The sequence below is a fragment of the Bos taurus genome, chromosome 6, assembly GCF_002263795.3.
Source record: "Bos taurus isolate L1 Dominette 01449 registration number 42190680 breed Hereford chromosome 6, ARS-UCD2.0, whole genome shotgun sequence".
Taxonomy (NCBI): domain Eukaryota; kingdom Metazoa; phylum Chordata; class Mammalia; order Artiodactyla; family Bovidae; genus Bos; species Bos taurus.
Genome location: NC_037333.1, coordinates 58,732,057 through 58,753,813, shown reverse-complemented (window position 1 = coordinate 58,753,813; position 21,757 = coordinate 58,732,057). Strand labels below are relative to the sequence as shown.

The window sequence follows — 21,757 nt, the reverse complement described above, 5'->3', positions numbered from 1 at the left end:
ATTCTTAGTACAGAATAGACTAAGTCAGATGACCTGGGATATACTGGGCTACATCTAATGGAAGTTCTTAAGTCTTACTTACGACTTTACTAATGCTGCTGGGCTATGTTATTTGGACAGGGAAGCCTGGCATACTGCAGTCTATGGGATCACAAAGAGTTGGACACGACAGAGTGACTGAACTGAACTTAGCTGATATTATTTGTATTTTGCCTGTTTTACAGGCAAAATTGCTATTTCTTACACTGCCAAATGTGTGACTGAGGCCTCTGACAAAATAATATGTAGTTCCATATGAGATCAATGATGATAACAGTATAACTCTAGATACGGGAAGAAACAACAAGAGGAAACGTTTTCTTGGACCAAGAAGCTAGTAAGACAGGTGGTCCAGAGAACTTTGGATACTTTTTTATGGCCCAGTCCAGTAACACATTGAGTGGCCTGTCAACAGAATCTTTGCCTGAGACCTGAGAATGAATATTCTCAGCACCATGGGATGACATGGTCATGAAATGCCCCCCACTCAAAATCATGGTCTGGAGAAGGCAATGGCACCCCACTCCAGTACTCTTGCCTGGAAAACCTCATGGACGGAGGAGCCTGGTAGGCTGCAGTCCATGGGGTCGCAAAGAGTCTGACATGACTGAGTGACTTCACTTTTCACTTTCATGCATTGGAGAAGGAAATGGCAACCCACTCCAGTGTTTCTGCCTGGAAAATCCCAGGGACGAGGGAGCCTGGTGGGCTGCTGTCTAAGGGGTCACACAGAGTCGGACACGACTGAAGTGACTTAGCAGCTTAGCAGCAAAATCATGGTCAAGTTTATGACCAAGAAAGGGCCCTGCCAACTGAAAAGGGACACTTGCCATCTACTTCCAGAAAGGTTAAATCATGTCCACTACAGCTGCTGACCTTCAAGACCCCTGAAAAGAGTTTAGGGTGAAAATCAGGAATGAGGCACTCTGTGCTCTGGGAAAAACTGCAGAACAGGCCTTTAGATAGTTAGATCTTTTCAGAATAAGATTTTATGGGTCCCAGTTCTTGTGTCTTCTCATACCTAGAGAAACAATGACATCGTTAATAGTGACATCTGCTTTGGCTATTAAGGAAAATTTTACAATTAAAAGTCAAAATAGAGTAGCTATGGTTCGGACATCCAAGGAAATAACTAGGTGATACTATGGGTGTAATTTCAGACTAGACCTTGTATTGCTAAATACTTGAGTTTTCTGAGTTGTGTCAGGCTTGGATACCACCAGACATTCTCAGAACAATGTCTGCTGGCAGCTAGTAACTTCAACCTTACTTTTTATAAAACTAGGCAGCTGGCTACCTGGCTCCAAGTCTCCCTGAAGTGCCACGTCCAGACTGGGTTTCAGGTCTATTCTTCTGAAAAGAAATGAGATTTGTTTTGTCTATTTAATTTCTAGTTGTCACTCCTCCAATTATTTCTAATTGGGTCTGTTACACCAAAATGCCAGACCAAGGGATTGAGATTTTAATCATACAAGACTCAGATCTAGGACTTGGAACTCAGGAATACTTCTAATTCAGTGTCGGTTCACCAAATTGAGACAGTCCTATGCCCCATTTTGCCAGGAAGTTATCAAAGTCATAGTTGCCCAGTTCCCTGAGTTAAAACTGAGCAGGATTCAGTGGGGCTCTGGAGTATAGATCCATTCTATGTTCTCCGTTTCTTGTTTGTAGGATGTAGGCTTCATTCAGCCTCCTTGACCTTTCCTGAGTCCCAAAGGGCAGATTCAAACAATTGCTGATCAGGGAAGGAAGGGAATACGGAAAGAGAGGAGGAGCAATAAAATAATGGTACACCCTTGAGGCAGGGTCCTGATTTCTACTCAAGAAATACACTTAACAGTGTCTTTGAGTTCTTTTGCAGAACTGGGGTCCCCACCCAAGTGGAGGATCGTAACTTCAGGCTGAGCACAAGATTCCTGGAGCACCACTCTATTGGCTCACAACCAACAACCAATCAGAAGAAAGTCATACACCCTGCAGCCCTTGCCCCAAATGTTGCCTTCTCTTTCTAAGGCCAGTGATGGCCATGGGAAAGATTGAAGGCAGGAGGAGAAGAGGACGACAGAAGATGAGATGGTTGGATGGCATCCCTGACTCAATAGGCATGGTTTGAGCAGGATCCAGGAATTGGTGATGGACAGGAAAGCCTGGCGTGCTGCAGTCCATGGGGCAACAAAGAGTTGAACATGACTGAACAACTGAACTGAACTGATGACCATCCTTTTAGGCCTCCTGTTTGGCCCTGTCTGTTTAATCTCTGTGAGGGGCCAACAATTTCAACCTAAATTGCTGTTTTTACAAGGGTAAATGCTAGTTTCAGGCACAGAATACCTTGAGTTAGATCAGGTAAAGAGAGACTTCTGCTCTGGTAGGCAGGCCTCCACCCATACAGAGCAGAAAGAAGTTACAGAAGAAAGAGAACTCCACCCCAATTCCCAAAAAGTATCTTGAGTATAAAGTCTCTCAAGGAGGGGTTGTTCGGGGAAGCACACTGACTGAAACCGCCCACCCTGGCCAGGCACCATAGTAACCATTTGCATGAGTTATTTTACATCAGGAGGCCCTGGTAAGGAACACGGAACTAATAAGCCACCACCAACTGGAAGAATTCGGGAAAGGTCAAAAGGTGACACCACGTGTCCAACCACCTCCCAGAATCCTTCTCGAAGGCATCCATCTTGGCTGAACAATGCATCTGCCACCAGGAAGGACTCTGAGTCAGAATGATTGACTCAGAATCACCATCATAAAACCTGAGACTTCAAGCCACATGGCAGAGCAGTTCTCCTGGGTTCCCTTACCCTCCTGCTCTCCGTCCAGGCGCCCTTTCCCAATAAAATTGCTTGCTTTGTCAACACATGTTTCTCCTCAGACAATTCATTTCCGAGTGTTAGACGAGCCCACTTTTGGGCCCTAGAAGGGAGTTCCCTTTGCTGCAACATTTCTATGCCACCTGCTGCTGCTAAGTCGCTTCAGTCGTGTCTGACTCTGTGCGACCCCCATGGACAGCAGCCCACCAGGCTCTCCCATCCCTGGGATTCTCCAGGCGAGAATACTGGAGTGGGTTGCCATTTCCTTCTCCAATGCATGAAAGTGAAAGTGAAGCCGCTCAGTCATGTCCAACTCCTAGCAACCCCATGGACTACAGCCTACCGGGCTCCTCCGTCCATGGGATTTTCCAGGCAAGAGTACTGGAGTGGGGTGCCATCGCCTTCTCCGCTATGCCACCTATACCTTGTCTATTCCCTCAAATACCCCGACACAGATTCTTTCACCAAACTTTCACTTTTCTCTGAAACTCTTCCTACTCCCCTTTCCTTTGAACTTGTCACTTTAAAATTAAGCCTTCCGAGGATCCAAATGCCAAATCCTTAATTTCTTGTATTCCCTAGACAAAACTGAACTGCAAGCCACAAAGATTCTGGCAAAGTAACTGAAGAGTCTCACATATTTGTTAAGAAATTTAACATAGACATTCAAACTTATTGACCTGATTTCTCTGACTTACAGGAGCTAGTTCATATGCTTACTTGTGAAAGCCAGGCCCAGCAATTAGATAAAAACTGCTAATTAGGAAAATCCTGGAAGCTCTCTAGAATTACAGAGAGGAGAACGGTCTGCTAACTTATTATATAATCAGGTTTGGGCAATTTCTAGGCAACTTCACCAAGCAAGTCCTAGAACTTTTCCAAAGCCCGTTGACTGGACCAAAATTCAGGCTCATATGCAAAAATCTGATGAGTCTGTTCATGACTATTATAATTGATTTCAGATTATTTTTAAAGAAAAGTCTGGTCTTCTGCCAGATGTTGATTCCATGTGGGTGGCTTTTAACTCTGTTTATCAGTTGGCTAAACCAGGATCTTTGGGCTTCTCTGGTGGCTCAGTCAGTAAAGAATTTGCCTGCAAAGTGGGAGACCTGGGTTCGATCCCTGGGTTCGATCCCTGGGTTGGGAAGATCCCCTGGAGTAAGAAATGGCAACACACTCAAGTATTCTTGCCTGGAGAATTCCATGGACAGGAGCCTGGCGGGCTACAATCCCTGGGGTCGCAAAGAGTTGGACACGACTGAGTGACTTAGCACAGGACCTTTACTTGTAGTAAAAATGACCAGGATGGAATGGGAAACTATATCCACTCCATATTTTGTTAATCTGTCAAAGCAGCTCTCTCACACTCTAGATGAGTCACCTGAAAGAAAGACCACCAAACCTCATTATCTTCAACTCTAGCAAATGAAGGCTTGCTTCTGAATGAAAACAGAACCCTTCTGGTTTCTGTTGCTGGAAAGAGCCAGGACATTGGAAAAGAGAGTACTACAAATATAAGCACTCTAATGGCCTTCAGTCCTCTAACCAGAATTTCTGACATCCTCCCAGTTCTCCATGATGGAGTTCTGAGGAACAGCAGGGGCTCTTCTCAATCCTCACTTTTAATTAGCTTGGAGAAACATTTCTCCAGACTGGGGATTAATCTCTTCCAGTCCAAACTGACCCCTGGAGCCACACTTTTGATGCTTGAACCCACCGCTATAAAACAGCCCCTGCCTCAGAGTACTAAAACAGTTCAAATAGTGGTGATCTCTTCTCAAGAGTTCCTGCCTCTGAACCCGTTCCAATTTGTTTAGCCCCTTTGTGAGATACACACCCTTTTCTCCTACCTTCTCCACCCTTACCCATTTATTACGCTGAGACTTCTTAGAGAAATATTGTGCCAGAATTTTCTCTCTCCTGAAAGGGTGAACTAACTCTAGAATTTGACAGTAGTTGTCGAAATAACCCACTAGGTGAATCAAACCATACTTTGACATTTTTTATTTGCTCCATCTCTGATGACACTAGAACAGATTCTGGAAACCCAATCCTAATGGGCAAAATTTCTAGCTGCTGTTGGCAAAATTTACATAGCTCCCCTCTCATTAAGATTCAAATAGATCCCTCAAAACCTCTTACCAGAATTAATACTTTATGTGTAAATGAGCCCTTCCTGCACTCAATATGCCAGCAAATTTGGAATACTCAGCAGTGGCCACAGGACTGGAAAAGGTCAGTTTTCATTCCAATCCCAAAGAAAGGCAATGCCAAAGAATGTTCAAACTACCACACAATTGCACTCATCTCACACGCTAGTAAAGTAATGCTCAAAATTCTCCAAGCCAGGCTTCAGCAATATGTGAACCGTGAACTTCCTGATGTTCAAGCTGGTTTTAGAAAAGGCAGAGGAACCAGAGATCAAATTGCCAACATCCACTGGATCATGGAAAAAGCAAGAGAGTTCCAGAAAAACATCTATTTCTGCTCTATTGACAATGCCAAAGCCTTTGACTGTGTGGATCACAATAAACTGTGGAAAATTCTGAAAGAGATGGGAATACCAGACCACCTGATCTGCCTCTTGAGAAATCTGTATGCAGGTCAGGAAGCAACAGTTAGAACTGGACATGGAATAGCAGACTGGTTCCAAATAGGAAAAGGAGTACATCAAGGCTGTATATTGTCACCCTGCTTATTTAACTTCTATGCAGAGTACATCATGAGAAATGCTGGACTGGAAGAAGCACAAGCTGGAATCAAGATTGCCAGGAGAAATATCAATAACCTCAGATATGCAGATGACACCATCCTTAAGGCAGAAAGGGAAGAGGAACTAAAAAGCCTCTTGATGAAAGTGAAAGTGGAGAGTGAAAAAGTTGGCTTAAAGCTCAACATTCAGAAAACGAAGATCATGGCATCCGGTCCCACCACTTCATGGGAAATAGATAGGGAAACAGTGGAAACAGTGTCAGACTTTATTTTTCTGGGTTCCAAAATCACTGCAGATGGTGACTGCAGCCATGAAATTAAAAGATGCTTACTCCTTGGAAGGAAAGTTATGGCCAACCTAGATAGCATATTGAAAAGCAGAGACATTACTTTGCCAACAAAGGTCCGTCTAGTCAAGGCTATGGTTTTTCCTGTGGTCATGTATGGATGTGAGAGTTGGCCTGTGAAGAAGGCTGAGTGCCGAAGAATTGATGCTTTTGAACTGTGGTGTTGGAGAAGACTCTTGAGAGTCCCTTGGACTGCAAGGAGATCCAACCAGTCCATTCTGAAGGAGATCAGCCCTGGGGTTCCTTTGGAAGGAATGACGCTAAAGCTGAAACTCCAGTACTTTGGCCACCTCATGCGAAGAGTTGACTCATTGGAAAAGACTCTGATGCTGGGAGGGATTGGGGGCAGGAGGAGAAGGGGAGGACAGATGATGAGATGGCTGGATGGCATCAGTGACTCGATGGACATGAGTCTGGGTGAACTCCGGGAGTTGGTGATGGACAGGGAGGCCTGGTGTGCTGCGATTCATGGGGTCTCGAAGAGTCGGACATGACTGAGCAACTGATCTGATCTGCTCTGATCTCATCCAGGCACAAAACCCATAATAGAATATTTGAAGGCTCAAGACCTCATAATTCCTTGTACTAGACTCTCTAACACTTTAAATTTACCAGTAAGAAAACCTAAGCGCTGAGGGTAGAGGTTTGTCCAGGACATTCAAGCAATAAACAGCATCATTATTGACACCCCATTGTTTACAAGCCTGATAAGTTACTAACTTCCATTCCCATGGGATGTATATTCTCTACTGTAATTGATTTATGCAGTACATTCTTTAGTATTTCAGTTGATGAAGCTAGCCAATACCCTTTTGCTTTTGCTTGGGAAGAAAAACAATTCACCTGAAGAGGATGCCTCAGGGTTTTACTGAGAGTCGTTATGTCCCCAAAATCATGAAGGCTGATTTGAATGATACAAAATTCTCAAGAGGCCGTGCTTTGTTGTACTATGTGGGTAATTAGCTCTTCTTCTCAAGCCTCCTCACAGGAAGGCAGCATTCATATACTAACATCTTTAACCTTAAAAAAATAATATACAATTTTTAGCTTTAAAGGGGCATAAGATCGCCAAAAACCACGTTTTGCCCAAACACAGTTTGAAAGTAAGGGTATCTGATCAAAACAAGGACTATATCTAGATCCAGATAGACTTCATGGTGTTCTAAGTGTCCTAAAACTCAAAACTAAATGCCAACTGCAAGGTTTTCTTGAGCTATTTGGTTATTGCTGAAATTGCATTTCAAATTTCTGCCTTATGGCGAACCCTGTGTATATTTTACTAAACAATAACAACCTGGACCCCATTTTATGGAAAGAATGGGACAATATTACCTTCAAGACCTTAAAGGAGAGCTTGATGAACCCACCTGCTCGGGGTAGCCTAAATATCAGAGTTCTCTTTTCCTTTTTGTATACTTGGGGTACTCACCCAAAAATATACAGACCATTATTAACCCATAGCGTATTAAAAAAAATTTTTTTTAATATTTTTAATCATCACAACTAATTTATTTTTAAAATATTTACTTATTGGCCGTGCTGAGTCTTAGTTGCTATGCATGGAGTTTCTGTAGTTGTGGCGTCTTTGTGTGGCCAATGGGCTTCGTTGCTTCAAGGCATGTGGAATCTTCCCAGACTGGAGATCAAACCCCTGTCCCCTGCTTTGGCAGACCGATTCTTATTCATTGTACCACCAGGAAAGTCTCAACCCATAGGGTATTATAAGTAGCCAGACGGAACACGCAGATACCTCCCCCATTACCTTGGAATGATTACAGCCACTGCTCTTTTGATTTAAGACCTAGAAAAACATTGTGGGATTCCCTTTAACCAGTTTTGTACGAAATGCTATAGAAGTTCTACTGAACTGTCTTCACTCAACAATTCGCAGTCAACCACATTACCTCCTGTGAAGTCCTTTTGTTAACCACTCCTCACATAGATCTTTTAGCAACCTTAACCTTGCTACTACTTTCCCCTTTGTCCTGATGAAGCAGTTGTGAAGAATTGCTTAAGGCTGATGGAGCACCTCCTGACTCCTCATAATGATCTATAAGAAACTCTTGTAGTTAAAGCTGACTTTAACATTATGGTTCACTGATGGTTCTTGTTTAAACTATCCTGATGGCAAATATTATGCTGGGTTTGCTGTTGCAACTCCTTTGATGTTTCTGAGGCAGCATTTTTACCTGTGGCTACTTCAACCCAACATGATGAACTGTAGGCTCTTACATGGACTTGAACTTTAGCAAAGGATAAAACTGCCAGTATATATATTGATATGTTTTCAGAGCTCATGATTTGGGAATGAGCTGGAAGCAATTGGCTTCCTTACTTTCAAAATACTTACTAACAAAAATTAAAATGACCTCTATGTTCAGGAATTATCGGATGCAATACTTTTACCTGCCTCTTTAACTTGTAGTTACCTAATAGGATTGTAAATACTAATTACTAACGTTTCAGAGAATTCTAACCTTGATTCTCTGTAAGCTAAGGCAAATCACCTTGCTGTTATTTCCTCAAGGAATGCTGCCCTTGAAGGGACCAGCAGGAGCCAGATCCCTGTCATTGTCCATAAGGATATTTCCTCAAATGAAAACGTAGAAAAACTAGCTAGGGAAGGTCCAAACAATTGACCTCAGAAAAGGAAAAACATTATTGGAAATTCAAAAATTGTTGGTTTGATAAAAAGAAAAAGCTCAGGTTTGGACCAAATAACAACCCAGCCCTATCTGAATAAAATTCCCACTCCTCACCACTGTACATGAGTTAAATCATTGGTCTACTGACAGAACGATAATCTTCTTGAATCAGCATTGATGGGAAAACATTAACAAGGCCACAAAAAGTGCCTAACTCACTTGTCCCATTTAGTACAACCAGGGAAATCTAATTCAAGTGCCCAGACATTTTAAACTGCCCAATTGGCATTCATGTTCCAGCAAATGGATCTCACACAACTTCCTCTTTATCTTGGATATAAACATGTTTGTAGTTATGGTCTATATATTTTCACACTGCACTGAAACCACCATTACAGTATCATACTGTGAACAGTCTGTGAATGAAGTGATGAATAAATAAATGTCTGTCATAAACTCACATGGTCATGGGCTCTGAAACAAGATTACTACAGTTTGAGCCTCACCTCCCCACTTAGTATCTGTGTGATCTTGGACAAATAACTTAACCTCTCTATATTTCAGCTCCCTCATCTGAAATGGCTATAACTGTAGTTACCTTATAGGATTGTTATGAAAATTTAAAATCTAGCAAAAACTTCTACTTCCAAGGAGAATGGAACAGATGTACTTATTCCTTCCACTAAATGCAACTAAAATCTCTGGATATTCTATATAAAATAAAATATAAGGAGATTCTAAGAAGTATAGAGGAGTGTGTGTGTGTGTGTGTGTGTGTGTGTGTGTGAAGTCGTTCAGTAGTTGCCAACTCTTTGTGACCCCATGGACTGTAGCCTACCAGTTTCCTCCATCCATGGGATTTTCCAGGCAAGAATACTGGAGTGGGTTGACATTTCCTTCATCCAGGAGATCTTCCCGACCCAGGGATTAAAGCCAGGTCTCCCGAATTGTAGGCAGACGCTTTACCGTCTGAGCCATCAGGGAAGCTCAGCAAACCAACTAAAGATGTCAGGACCCAGGGAGGAATATAATGGTAAGCTCCTTGGGTTTCATTTTCACCGAATGTATTCCAGACTGAATACTGGAGAAGCCAGCAGCTGGACACACCAATGATTACAGACAGAAAAAAAAAAGGCCCCAGGAAAAACTTGCTCTCTCTAGCCAAAGGACTAGGAAAGGGGCAGCCTAGCAAGACAAAAACCTTTAAACAATTATTTCTCTACTTTAGGCAAATATCACAGAAAAAACACTGTGGCTCCACCCACACAATCTCCCACAAAGGCCTGATGGGGAGCCAAGACTTCCACTCTTTCCAGGCTGTAATGAGTCATCCCAAAGTCCTTGTCAGGGTAGTAACAGAGAAAACCAAATGGAGAGCCATGACTTTCATCTCTGCTTAGTGCGGAAGAGCACTGGATCCTCCAACTCCAGGTGTCAACGGAGACCATATGGGGAACCAGGACATTCATCCACACCCAAGGCACACCTCCTCCTCCTTGCCCAGTGATGTCAGAGTAAGCCTAGTAGACAGTCAGGACTTTCACCACTTTATTGGTAACAGTGCACTCCTCCACAGAGCTGGCAGGGGCCACGGAGGGAGCCAGAACTCCTACCCTCATTCAACAGTAACAAAATGTCCCTTCCTCCAGGGAAGAAGAGAGGAGAACCCAGACTTCCACCCGCACCTGGCAGTGATGAGGTAGCAATCCCTGCCCCCTTTACTCACCAGAGCAGTGTCAGAGGAGGCTTGCTAAAATGCAAGACCTAGATAAGACCTGGGCTTCCCAGGTGGTTCAGTGGTAAAGAATCTACCTGCCAATGCAGGAGACAGATTCGATCCCTGGGTCAGGAAGATCCCTTGGGGAAGGAAATGGCAACCCACTCCAGTATTCTTGCCTGGGGAATCCCATGGACAGAGGAGCCTGGCAGGCTTCAGTCTATGGGGTTGAAAAAGAGTCGGACATGACTTAGCAACTAAACAACAGCAACAAAATAAGACCTAAATTCTTATCATAATATCCCAAATGTCTAGATTTCAATAAAAAATCACTCACCATACCAAAAAAAGAAAACCTCAAAGCAAATGAGAAAAAGACAATTAGCAAATGCCAACACTAAGGTGACACAGATAAAGCAGCTTGCCATTGCAATTATAAGTAGTATGTGTGTTTGTGTATTCGCTAAGTTGCTTTAGTTATGTCTGACTCTTTGCAAGCCCATGGACTGTAGCCCATCAGGTTCTTCTGTCCATGGGATTCTCCAGGCAAGAATACTGGAGTGGGTTGACATTTCCTTCATCCAGGAGATCTTCCTGACCCAGGATTCGAACCTGGGTCTCTTATGTCTCCCGCACTGGCAAGCAGGTTCTTTACCACTAGTGCCACCTGGGAAGCCTAACTATAAGCACACTTGAAACAAATTGAAAAATACAAAGTTTCAGCAAAGAAATTGGAAGTCTTAGAAAACAAATAGGACATTCAGTTCAGTTCAGTTCAGTCGCTCAGTCATGTCCGACTCTTCTCGACCCCATGAATCCCAGCACACCAGGCCTCCCTGTCCATCACCAACTCCGGGAGTTCACTCAGACTCATGTCCATCAAGTCAGTGATGCTATCCAGCCATCTCATCCTCTGTCCTCCCCTTCTCCTCCTGCCCCCAATCCCTCCCAGCATCAGAGTCTTTTCCAATGAGTCAACTCTTCGCATGAGGTGGCCAAAGTACTGGAGTTTCAGCTTGAGCATCATTCCTTCCAAAGAAATCCCAGGGCTGATCTCCTTCAGAATGGACTGGTTGGATCTCCTTGCAGTCCAAGGGACTCTCAAGAGTCTTCTCCAACACCACAGTTCAAAAGCATCAATTCTTCGGCACTCAGCCTTCTTCACAGGCCAACTCTCACATCCATACATGACCACAGGAAAAACCATAGCCTTGACTAGATGGACCTTTGTTGGCAAAGTAATGTCTCTGCTTTTGAATATGCTATCTCGGTTGGTCATAACTTTCCTTCCAAGGAGTAAGCGTCTTTTAATTTCATGGCTGCAGTCACCATCTGCAGTGATCTTGGAGCCCAGAAAAATAGTCTGACACTGTTTCCACTGTTTCCCCATCTACTTGCCATGAAGTGATGGGACCGGATGCCATGATCTTCATTTTCTGAATGTTGAGCTTTAAGCCAACTTTTTCACTCTCCTCTTTCACTTTCATCAAGAGGCTTTTTAGTTCCTCTTCCCTTTCTGCCTTAAGGATGGTGTCATCTGCATATCTGAGGTTATTGATATTTCTCCTGGCAATCTTGATTCCAGCTTGTGCTTCTTCCAGTCCAGCATTTCTCATGATGTACTCTGCATAGAAGTTAAATAAGCAGGGTGAAAATATACAGCCTTGACGAACTCCTTTTCCTATTTGGAACCAGTCTGTTGTTCCATGTCCAGTTCTAACTGTTGCTTCCTGACCTGCATACAGATTTCTCAAGAGGCAGATCAGGTGGTCTGGTATTCCCATCTCTTTCAGAATTTTCCACAGTTTATTGTGATCCACACAGTCAAAGGCTTTGGCATAGTCAATAAAGCAGAAATAGATGTTTTTCTGGAACTCTCTTGCTTTTTCCATGATCCAGCAGATGTTGGCAATTTGATCTCTGGTTCCTCTGCCTTTTCTAAAACCAGCTTGAACATCAGGAAGTTCACAGTTCACATATTGCTGAAGCCTGGCTTGGAGAATTTTGAACATTACTTTACTAGTATGTGAGATAAGTGCAATTGTGCACTGGTTTGAGCATTCTTTGGCATTGCCTTTCTTTGGGATTGTAATGAAAACTGACCTTTTCCAGTCCTGAGACCACTGCTGGGTTTTCCAAATTTGCTGGCATATTGAGTGCAGCACTTTCATAGCATCATATTTCAGGATTTGAAATAGCTCAACTGGAATTCCATCACTTCCACTAACTTTGTTCATAATGATGCTTTCTAAAGCCCACTTGACTTCACATTCCAGGATGTCACATTCCAGGATGTCTGGCTCTAGGTCAGTGATCACACCATCGTGATTATCTGGGTCGTGAAGATCTTTTTTGTACAGTTCTTCTGTGTATTCTTGCCACCTCTTCTTAATATCTTCTGCTTCTGTTAGGTCCATACCATTTCTGTCCTTTATCGAACCCATCTTTGCATGAAATGTTCCCTTGGTATCTCTAATTTTCTTGAAGAGATCTCTAGTCTTTCCCATTCTGTTGTTTTCCTCTATTTCTTTGCATTGATCACTGAGGAAGGCTTTCCTATCTCTTCTTGCTATTCTTTGGAACTCTGCATTCAGATACTTATATCTTTCCTTTTCTCCTTTGCTTTTCGCTTCTCTTCTTTTCACAGCTATTTTTAAGGCCTCCCTGGACAGCCATTTTGCTTTTTTGCATTTCTTTTCCATGGGGATGGTCTTGATCCCTGTCTCCCGTACAATGTCATGAACCTCATTCCATAGTTCATCAGGCACTCTATCTATCAGATCTAGGCCCTTAAATCTATTTCTCACTTCCACTGTATAATCATAAGGGATTTGATTTAGGTCATACCTGAATGGTTTAGTGGTTGTCCCTACTTTCTTCAATTTAAGTCTGAATTTGGTAATAAGGAGTTCATGATCTGAGCCAAAGTCAGCTCCTGGTCTTGTTTTTGTTGACTGTATAGAGCTTCTCCATCTTTGGCTGCAAAGAATATAATCAATCTGATTTTGGTGTTGACCATCTGGTGATGTCCATGTGTAGAGTCTTCTCTTGTGTTGTTGGAAGAGGGTGTTTGCTATGACCAATACATTTTCTTGGCAAAACTCTATTAGTCTTTGCCCTGCTTCATTCCATATTCCAAGGCCAAATTTGCCTGTTACTCCAAATGTTTCTTGACTTCCTACTTTTGCATTCCAGTCCTCTATAATGAAAAGGACATCTTTTTGGGGTATTAGTTCTAAAAGGTCTTGTAGGTCTTCATAGAACCATTCAACGTCAGCTTCTTCAGCATTACTGGTTGGGGCATAGACTTGGATTACTGTGATATTGAATGGTTTGCCTTGGAAATGAACAGAGATCATTCTGTCATTTTTGAGATTGCATCCAAGTACTGCATTTCAGACTCTTTTGTTGACCATGATGGGTACTCCATTTCTTCTGAGGGATTTCTGCCTGCAGTAGTAGATATAATGGTCATCTGAGTTAAATTCACCCATTCCAGTCCATTTTAGTTCTCTGATTCCTAGAATGTCGACATTCACTCTTGCCATCTCTTGTTTGACCACTTCCGATTTGTCTTGATCCATGGACCTGACCTTCCAGGTTCCTATGCAATATTATTCTTTACAGCATCGGACCTTGTTTGTATAACCAGTCACATCCACAGCTGGGTATTCTTTTTGCTTTGGCTCCATCCCTTCATTCTTTCTGGAATTATTTCTCCACTGATCTCCAGTAGCATATTGAGCCCCTACTGACCTGGGGAGTTTCTCTTTCAGTATCCTATCATTTTGCCTTTTCATACTGTTCATGGGGTTCTCAAGGCAAGAATACTGAAGTGGTTTGCCATTTCCTTCTCCAGTGGACCACATTCTGTCAGATCTCTCCACCATGACCCACCCGTCTTGGGTTGCCCCATGGGCGTGGCTTAGTTTCATTGAGTTAGACAAGGCTGTGGTCCTAGTGTGATTAGATTGACTAGTTTTCTGTGAATATGGTTTCAGTGTCTGCCCTCTGATGCCCTCTTGCAACACCTACCGTCTTACTTGGGTTTCTCTTACCTTGGTCGTGGGGTATCTCTTCATGGCTGCTCCAGCAAAGCGCAGCAGTTGCTCCTTACCTTGGGGTTGCTCCTCCCGGCCGCCACCCCTGGCCTCGGGTGTGGGGTAGCTCCTCCCGGCCGCCGCCCCTGGCCTCAGACTTGGGTAGCTCCTCTCAGCTGCCGCCCCTGACCTCAGATGTGGGGTAGCAGCTCCCAGCCACCACCCCTGACTTCGTACTTGGGTAGTTCCTCTTGGCCGTTCCTGCGCCATCGCAGCCTGGCACTCTCGGTCGCTGCCCCTGACCTTGGACGTGGGGTAACTCTTCTTGGCCTCCGCCTTTCGGGCATGGGGTCCTCCCGGCTTCCGCCCCTAACCTCAGACATGGGGTAGCTCCTCATAACTTGAAGATAGAAGAATATAAATTATCTGCTCTGAACAACTGAGAAAAAATGGATTTTTTTTTTAATTAACAGAATCTTGAGGACCTATGAAACTATAACAAAAAATCTAATATTCCTATCATCAGAGCCCTGAAGGAGAGGAGAAAGAGAACAGGGCCAAGACAGCATTTAAAGAAATAATGGATAAATAAAGAGAGGGGAGGGTAGATAAAGATATACCATTCACCATACACATTCCAGGATGTCTGGCTCTAGGTCAGTGATCACACCATCGTGATTATCTGGGTCGTGAAGATCTTTTTTGTATAGTTCTTCTGTGTATTCTTGCCACCTCTTCTTAATATCTTCTGCTTCTGTTAGGTCCATACCGTTTCTGTCCTTTATCGAGCCCATCTTTGCATGAAATGTTCCCTTGGTATCCCTAATTTTCTTGAAGAGATCTCTAGTCTTTCCCATTCTGTTGTTTTCCTCTATTTAGCCCATATGAAATTTCCTTTTGGATCAGCCTGTTTTAGATCTTCTGGAATCTTTATTCTGTCATTTAGCTTATCATCTACTAAACACCCCCCCCCCAATTTGTACTATCTGAAAACTTGATAATGAGCTTCCCGTATGTTCATTCATATTAAGTAATTCATGAAAATATTTAACAGGATGGGGCTATATAAAGGCCTCTGACAAACTACTGGAATCATTAATTATTTCAACTTCCAACAAAATGTACTATCATCTGGCTCTCCATGTTCATGAAAATTTGTCAAATGCTGTAAAAAATAAGGATATATAAGGTTCACACCATTTTCTTGATCTACTACAGTAGTAAGAGTAACAATGAAAAATAATAGTGATGAATACTTATTGAGTCAACAGTCTAAGCATTTTTCCATTTATTATTTTAAATGTAATCCTCTCAAAAATTCTGTTAAGTATGTATTATTATCATATTATTATTTTATTATTGTGGAATCATAGTTCCCTGACCAGGGATCAAACCCATGCTCCCCGCATTGGAAGCACAGAGTCTTAACCCCTGGACCACCAGGAAAGTCCACTGTTATTATTTTAATTTTTGCTATGGCAGAATAATTCAGGCTCCCTAGGGCATACACAGGTATGGTTTGGTTTTGCCTAACCACATAATTTTCTAAGTATTATTGTTTTCCTGACTGGTGGGAAAGCAGAAATATACCTGGAGAAACTGGAATGTTGTTGCTGTTGTTTTGAGAGCGTTGGAAGTGAAGGTGATGATTTGGATACCCTTGGGGAGGAATTTTAGGGAAAGGTCCAGGTTAAGTAAGGGGATTTTTGTGGAGTTTTTGTTTTGTCATATATAATTCCCATTTTTTATCAATGCCTTCAAAGTTTGGATTATTATTGTTGCATTGTGATAAGGCCATGTGTAGAGACTATTCTCCAGGAAGGCCCTGGGTGAGAATAGAGCTAGCCCCAAAGAGCTCCATTACATTTGGGTAATGTGACAGGCTCAGAGAATTTTGGTAAGTGGTGGAAGTAGGATTGAAATTCAGCCTCATTCCAGTTCAAGGCCCACTTTCTTCCCTTGTGGGCCTGGGATCAGACCAGGGAGAATAGGAAACCTATCAGGAAGACCCACTTATTTCTTAGTGAAGTCAGTCTTGGCCTCATGTTCATCACTTTTCTAAATATTCACATATCATTTGTTTAATTACTTATTCCATAATTTTCCCGAGGAAAAAAGTGCTCTTGGGCTTATAGTTTCCCAAGGAAATCTGTGCTCACGGGCTTATAGTATTTTTTCCCCCTCATTATAGAAAATGAAGGGAATTATCTACAATATAGTGGTAAGGACTCTGAGCTGTCATTGCTGAAGGCCCAGGTTCAATCCCTGGTTGGGGAACTGAGATCCTGTGAGCCATGTGTCTCAGTCAAAAAAAACCCCCCAAAAACCCTCTTTCCCATGTAGGTCCTAGCCTTTCTAATTTGATGATAATTCTCAGTGATAGAAAATGGAAGCAAAGTAGGAGCTGATCAATTCTGCTTTTTTCTCTGCCATGTTGTCATCACACCTTCTGTTCCTTGTTCTTCTTGCTCAGAACCTCAATTTCCCTGACATTGTCTTTATGTATTAGTTCTGTTAAACATGATTATTACAAGTTAGTGTTTTGGGGTTAATTTATTAAACTACATCATAAGCAATTTAGTACAAAACTTTGCTTTTAAAAATATTTTACCTATTCTGAAGCATTTTTATAGCTGTTCCCTCATGAAACAATAACTGAAAAGTATACTATTTACAACATTTCCTTGAAAATGCAGTTTCAGACAGTAATTCAACTACTTTTTTGTTAAAATGAAAGCCTTTCCCCCCAACTTTATTGAGATATAATTGACATAGAACATTGTATACGTTTAATGTGTACAAGCATGATGACTTGATATATTTAAATATTGAAATATGATAACCACCATAGTGTTAGCTACCGCTTCCATCCCATGCAATGCTACCATTTATTTCTTCTGGTGAGAATACTTAAGATCAACTTTCTTAGCAACTTTCAAATACATAATATGGTGTTACTAGCTATAATTACCACCATGCTGTGTATTAATTAGATCTCCAGAATTTGTTCATCTTATAGCTAGAAGTTTGTACCCTTTGACCAATATCTCCCCATTTCCCACATTCCCCCAGCCCCTGGTAACCACCATTCTATTCTCTGTTTCTCTGCGTTCAGCTTTTTCAAATTAAAGTGGAAGCCTGTTTAAATGGTAGGAATAGAAGTTGAGTTCCATCTCCCAGAAAGTACAAAATGATAATGCAGGAAAAAATAAGAAATGCTATATTAATAACACAAATTTTGTTTAGACTATTTTCCCCCCTTCCAAGTTACTCATTCTCTCTGGAGAGGTAAGCTGGCCTTGCGTTTTTATACTTGATTTGAATTTCCATAGATTTTCCGTTAAAAAAAGACATTTGCATAATTTTGTACTTCCCCAAATAGCTAGCAAGAAATCCTCTTCAAAGTAAGTGGTTAGATGCTATGTTCAGTTGCTTCATTTATGTGACTTTGAAATTCAAAAGAGGTGACTCAGAGATGACTCTTTGGGTCGGCATCTTAGGATTTAGCCACTGTAAAATTTATGCAAGGTTTATGTTCAGCATTTCATGTCTTCTCTGCCTTCCCTAAATTCTTTTAATGTGGCAGGATTTTCAGTTCACTTCAATGAAGTGTTCTAAAACAGCTGCCACATTTAGTACCTGTTATTTGCATTGGATTACAACTATGAGTCAGTCTCTCCCTTTAAGACACTCACAGCCTAGTTGGGAAGATAGCCATATCAATTAAAAAAAAAAAAGGAATAAAAATACTGGTTGGCCAAAAAGTTAGTTTGGCATTAGCCATGACACCTTACAGAAAAACCCGAACGAACTTCTTGGCCAACATAATACAACCATGTGTGATGTGTGAAACAAGGGAAACATATGCAAAGGAGTGAAATAGTGCAAAGGAAGACACTCTCATTGTGAGGTTCAGAAAAGTGTCACAGAATACTATGAATGTTACAGTCACAGATATGAAAGAATGAATAGGTATGCAGCAAGAAGTCAAGATGCAAACAACATTCCAGATAGCAGATATACCATGTAAAAACATGATGTGTGTAAAAATAAAGATGACCAATGTTCTAGTGCAATGTGTAAGTGGAATGTGAAGTCCAAATTGTGATGTCATATGTCATATATACCCTGTAAATAAATTTGAACTTTGCCTGGATGAGAAAGTGAAAGTGTTAGTCTCTCAGTTGTGTCTAACTCTTTGAAGCCCCATGGACTATAGCCTGCCAGGCTCCTCTGTCCATGGAATTTTCTACGTGAAAATACTGGAATGGGTAGCCATTGCCTTCTCCAGGGTATCTTCCCAACCCAGGGATTGAACCCAGGTCTCCTGCATTGCAGGCAGATTCTTTACCATCTGAGCCACCAGGGAAGCCCAAAGGTCTATACAGTCAAAGCTATGGTTTTTCCAGTAGTCATGTACAGATGTGAGAGTTAGACCATGAGAAGGCTGAGCACCGAAGAACTGATGCTTTCCAGTTGTGGGCCTGGAGAAGACTCTTGAGAGTCCCTTGGACAGCAAGGTGATCAAATCGGTCAATCCTAAAGGAAATCAACCCTGAATATTCATTTTAAAGACTGATGCTGAAGCTGAAGTTCCAATACTTTGGACACCTGATGCAAAGAGCTGTCTGTCTGGGAAAGACCCTGATGCTGGGAAAGATTGAGGGCAGGAGAAGGGGATGCAGAGGATGAGATGGTTGGATGGCATTACTGACTCAATGGACATGAGTTTGAGCAAACTGCAGGAGATAGTGAAGGACACGGAAGCCTGGCCTGCTGCAGTCCATGAGGTCACAAAGAGTCGGACACGACTTAGTGACTGAACAACAACTGGATGGTTTTGAATGGAGAAATGACTCATCAGAGAAGGATCTTTGAAAATCATCCTAGCATCCAGCAATATGGAGGATAACTTACAGAGAGTTGGACTCAAGGCAGAATCACCATTTAGGAGATTGTTGTATTAGCCTAGGTCCTGACTGAAGTATTGGTACTAGATTTCTGGTTTGTGATTTGGATAGCTAGTACTCCTGCTTCAATTCTTCCCACTCTGCTCTCTTACATAGCAGTTTGAGTGATTTTTCCCTCCTTCTATTTTGTAAAATTTCACTTGAAAGAATAGTACAATGTATACTGACATAGCTTTATTCTGGATATATCATGTGCTAACTTTTTGCCACATTTGTGGCTCTCCTCCCCCTTCTCTCTCCCTGGCCCTCTGCACTGGATTTGTGTTGTCAATTTAGCTAAGCTGGAACTACATTTCCCAGAATTCATTTCTGTGCATAGTGTAGCAAAGAGTCTTGAAATTCTGTGCATATAAAAGTCTGCCACAGTTCAGGGATCTGGCAGAAGACAGGAGACTCCAAGATTACAGTTAGAGGTTTTGTTACTCACAGCATAGCAGGCTGCATAAGCTTCTTGTTCATATGGCTCATTTTGTGTCTCCACCCTGACCAAAACACACACACACACACACACACACACAACCTCCCAATCTTTTGTAATGGATTGCAAGCAAATCTAGGCTTCCCAGGTGGCTCAGTGGTAAAGAATCCACCTGCCAATGCAGGAGACATGGGCTCCATCCAGACATGGGTCAGGAAGATACCCTGGAGGAGGAAACAGCAATCCACTCCAGAAGTCTTGCCTGGAGAATCCCGTGGACAGAGGAGCCTGGCAGGCCACAGTCCATAGGGTTGCAAAGAGTCGGACACGACTGAGCAACTGAGCATGCAATGCAAGCAAATCTGCTCAACCTTTGCCTTGGAAGGTGACATCACATTATTGTCTGGTTATACTGCAGAGTAAGGCAACCTGCCCTCTGTCCCAGAGCAAGACACTATCTCTCTCTTCCAAGGCTGCACTGTAATACAATATGATATAGCCTTTTTTCAAGATGTACAGAAGAGTAAGAGAACCATGGAGAACTGTTGCCCAACACATAGCTCGATGACCATGAGGGATTTTTTGCATGAGATTTAGAAGGCGAAAGTGAAGTAGCAGCCATCTTCTTTGTGTAATTGTAATGTTAGTGCAGAGTACTAGCAAGTATTAGAGTTGTCTCTTATCTGCTGGCTCATGCTGCTGGTATGGGGCAGTAGAGAGACTAACAGAAACTTTAGCTCCTGCTAGTTCTCCTCCATCAGCTTCTCCACCTCCTGGGGAAAATGCCTGAGTAGTCCTTCAATAAAAGTCACGAGTTTATTCCTTGAATTATACCCCCATCATTAAAGTTGGAAACTCGGAGGTGATAAAAGACTCACCTCAGTTCCAGTCCATCCTGTTAACTTCACAGATTTCAGTTTGTTCTTGCCTCCCCCAGTTCACATCCATCTTTCTTCTCTGTGTACCTGCTCTGTACAGACTCAAGAAACATACTCAGAAACAACAGCCTTATATAAGTCAATCAAAATGGTCTGCTGCTGCTGCTGCTAAGTCACTTCAGTCGTGTCCGATTCTGTGTGACCCCATAGATGGCAGCCCACCAGGCTCCCCCATCCGTGGGATTCTCCAGGCAAGAACACTGGAGTGGGTTGCCATTTCCTTCTCCAGTGCATGAAAGTGAAAAGTCAAAGTGAAGTCGCTCAGTCGTGTCCGACTCTTAGCAACGCCATGGACTGCAGCCTACCAGGCTCCTCCGTCCATGGGATTTTCAAAATGGTCTAGTACTAGCATAAAAAAATCAGTAAATAGATCAATAGAATAAAATAGAGAGCCCCCAAATAGATCCACACTTATAACATCACTTTTTTCTTTTTTTAAACAGAGGCATCAAAACAATCCAATGAGGAAAGGAACTTTTTCAACAAATAATGTTGAAACAATAAGATATTCAACATTGTTTTGGCTATTTTAGTTTAATGTATTCCTTATAAAATTTAAAATCAGTTTGTCTGTTTCTCTAAAGAGTCTTCAGAAATATTGATTAAGATTGCATTGACTCTGTAGATCAATTTGGGGATAATTGACATCTTAACAATTTTGAGTTTTCCAATCTATGAATATCGTATATTATTTATACCCTTAATTTCTCTCAGTCATGTTTTACTCTTTTGCAATGGAGAGGTCTTGGGCACTTTTTATTACATTTATTCCTGATTATGTTCTGGGCGACTCAGGGGTAAAGAATCCACCTGCCAGTGCAAGAGACACTAGGGACGCAGGGTCAGAAAGATCCCTTGGAGGGGGAAATGGAAACCCTCTCCAGTATTCTTGCCTGGAAATTTCCATGGACAGAAGAGCCTGGCATGCTTCAATCCATGGGGTCACAAAGAATTGAACACAACTGAGCAACTGAGCACATAGCATATGTGTTTTTTTTTTTGTTTTTTTTTTTTTCATTTTTTGGCTATGCCATGCAATTTTCAAGATCTCAGTTCCCTGACCAGCAACTGAACCTGGGCCATGGCAGTGAAAGCCCAGAATCCTTACCAGTAGGCCATCG

The 21,757-nt window shown here is 42.2% G+C and overlaps 1 protein-coding gene across 2 annotated transcripts in view; it reads left to right on the top strand.

Annotated features, from left to right (window-relative positions):
- The window catches only part of SMIM14 (small integral membrane protein 14), a 144,576-nt gene that overhangs the window by 20,502 nt on the left and 102,317 nt on the right, over positions 1–21,757 (top strand). The window contains exon 2 of one of the 2 annotated variants that reach the window (XM_059887645.1): positions 1,880–6,595. The exons of the other annotated variant lie outside the window; for it this stretch is intronic. Within the exon in view, the coding sequence (XP_059743628.1) occupies positions 4,906–6,402 (1,497 nt within the window). The 5' untranslated portion in view covers positions 1,880–4,905 and the 3' untranslated portion in view covers positions 6,403–6,595. Of the gene's footprint in view, positions 1–1,879; positions 6,596–21,757 lie in introns of those variants that run through there. 2 annotated transcript variants of the gene reach the window in all.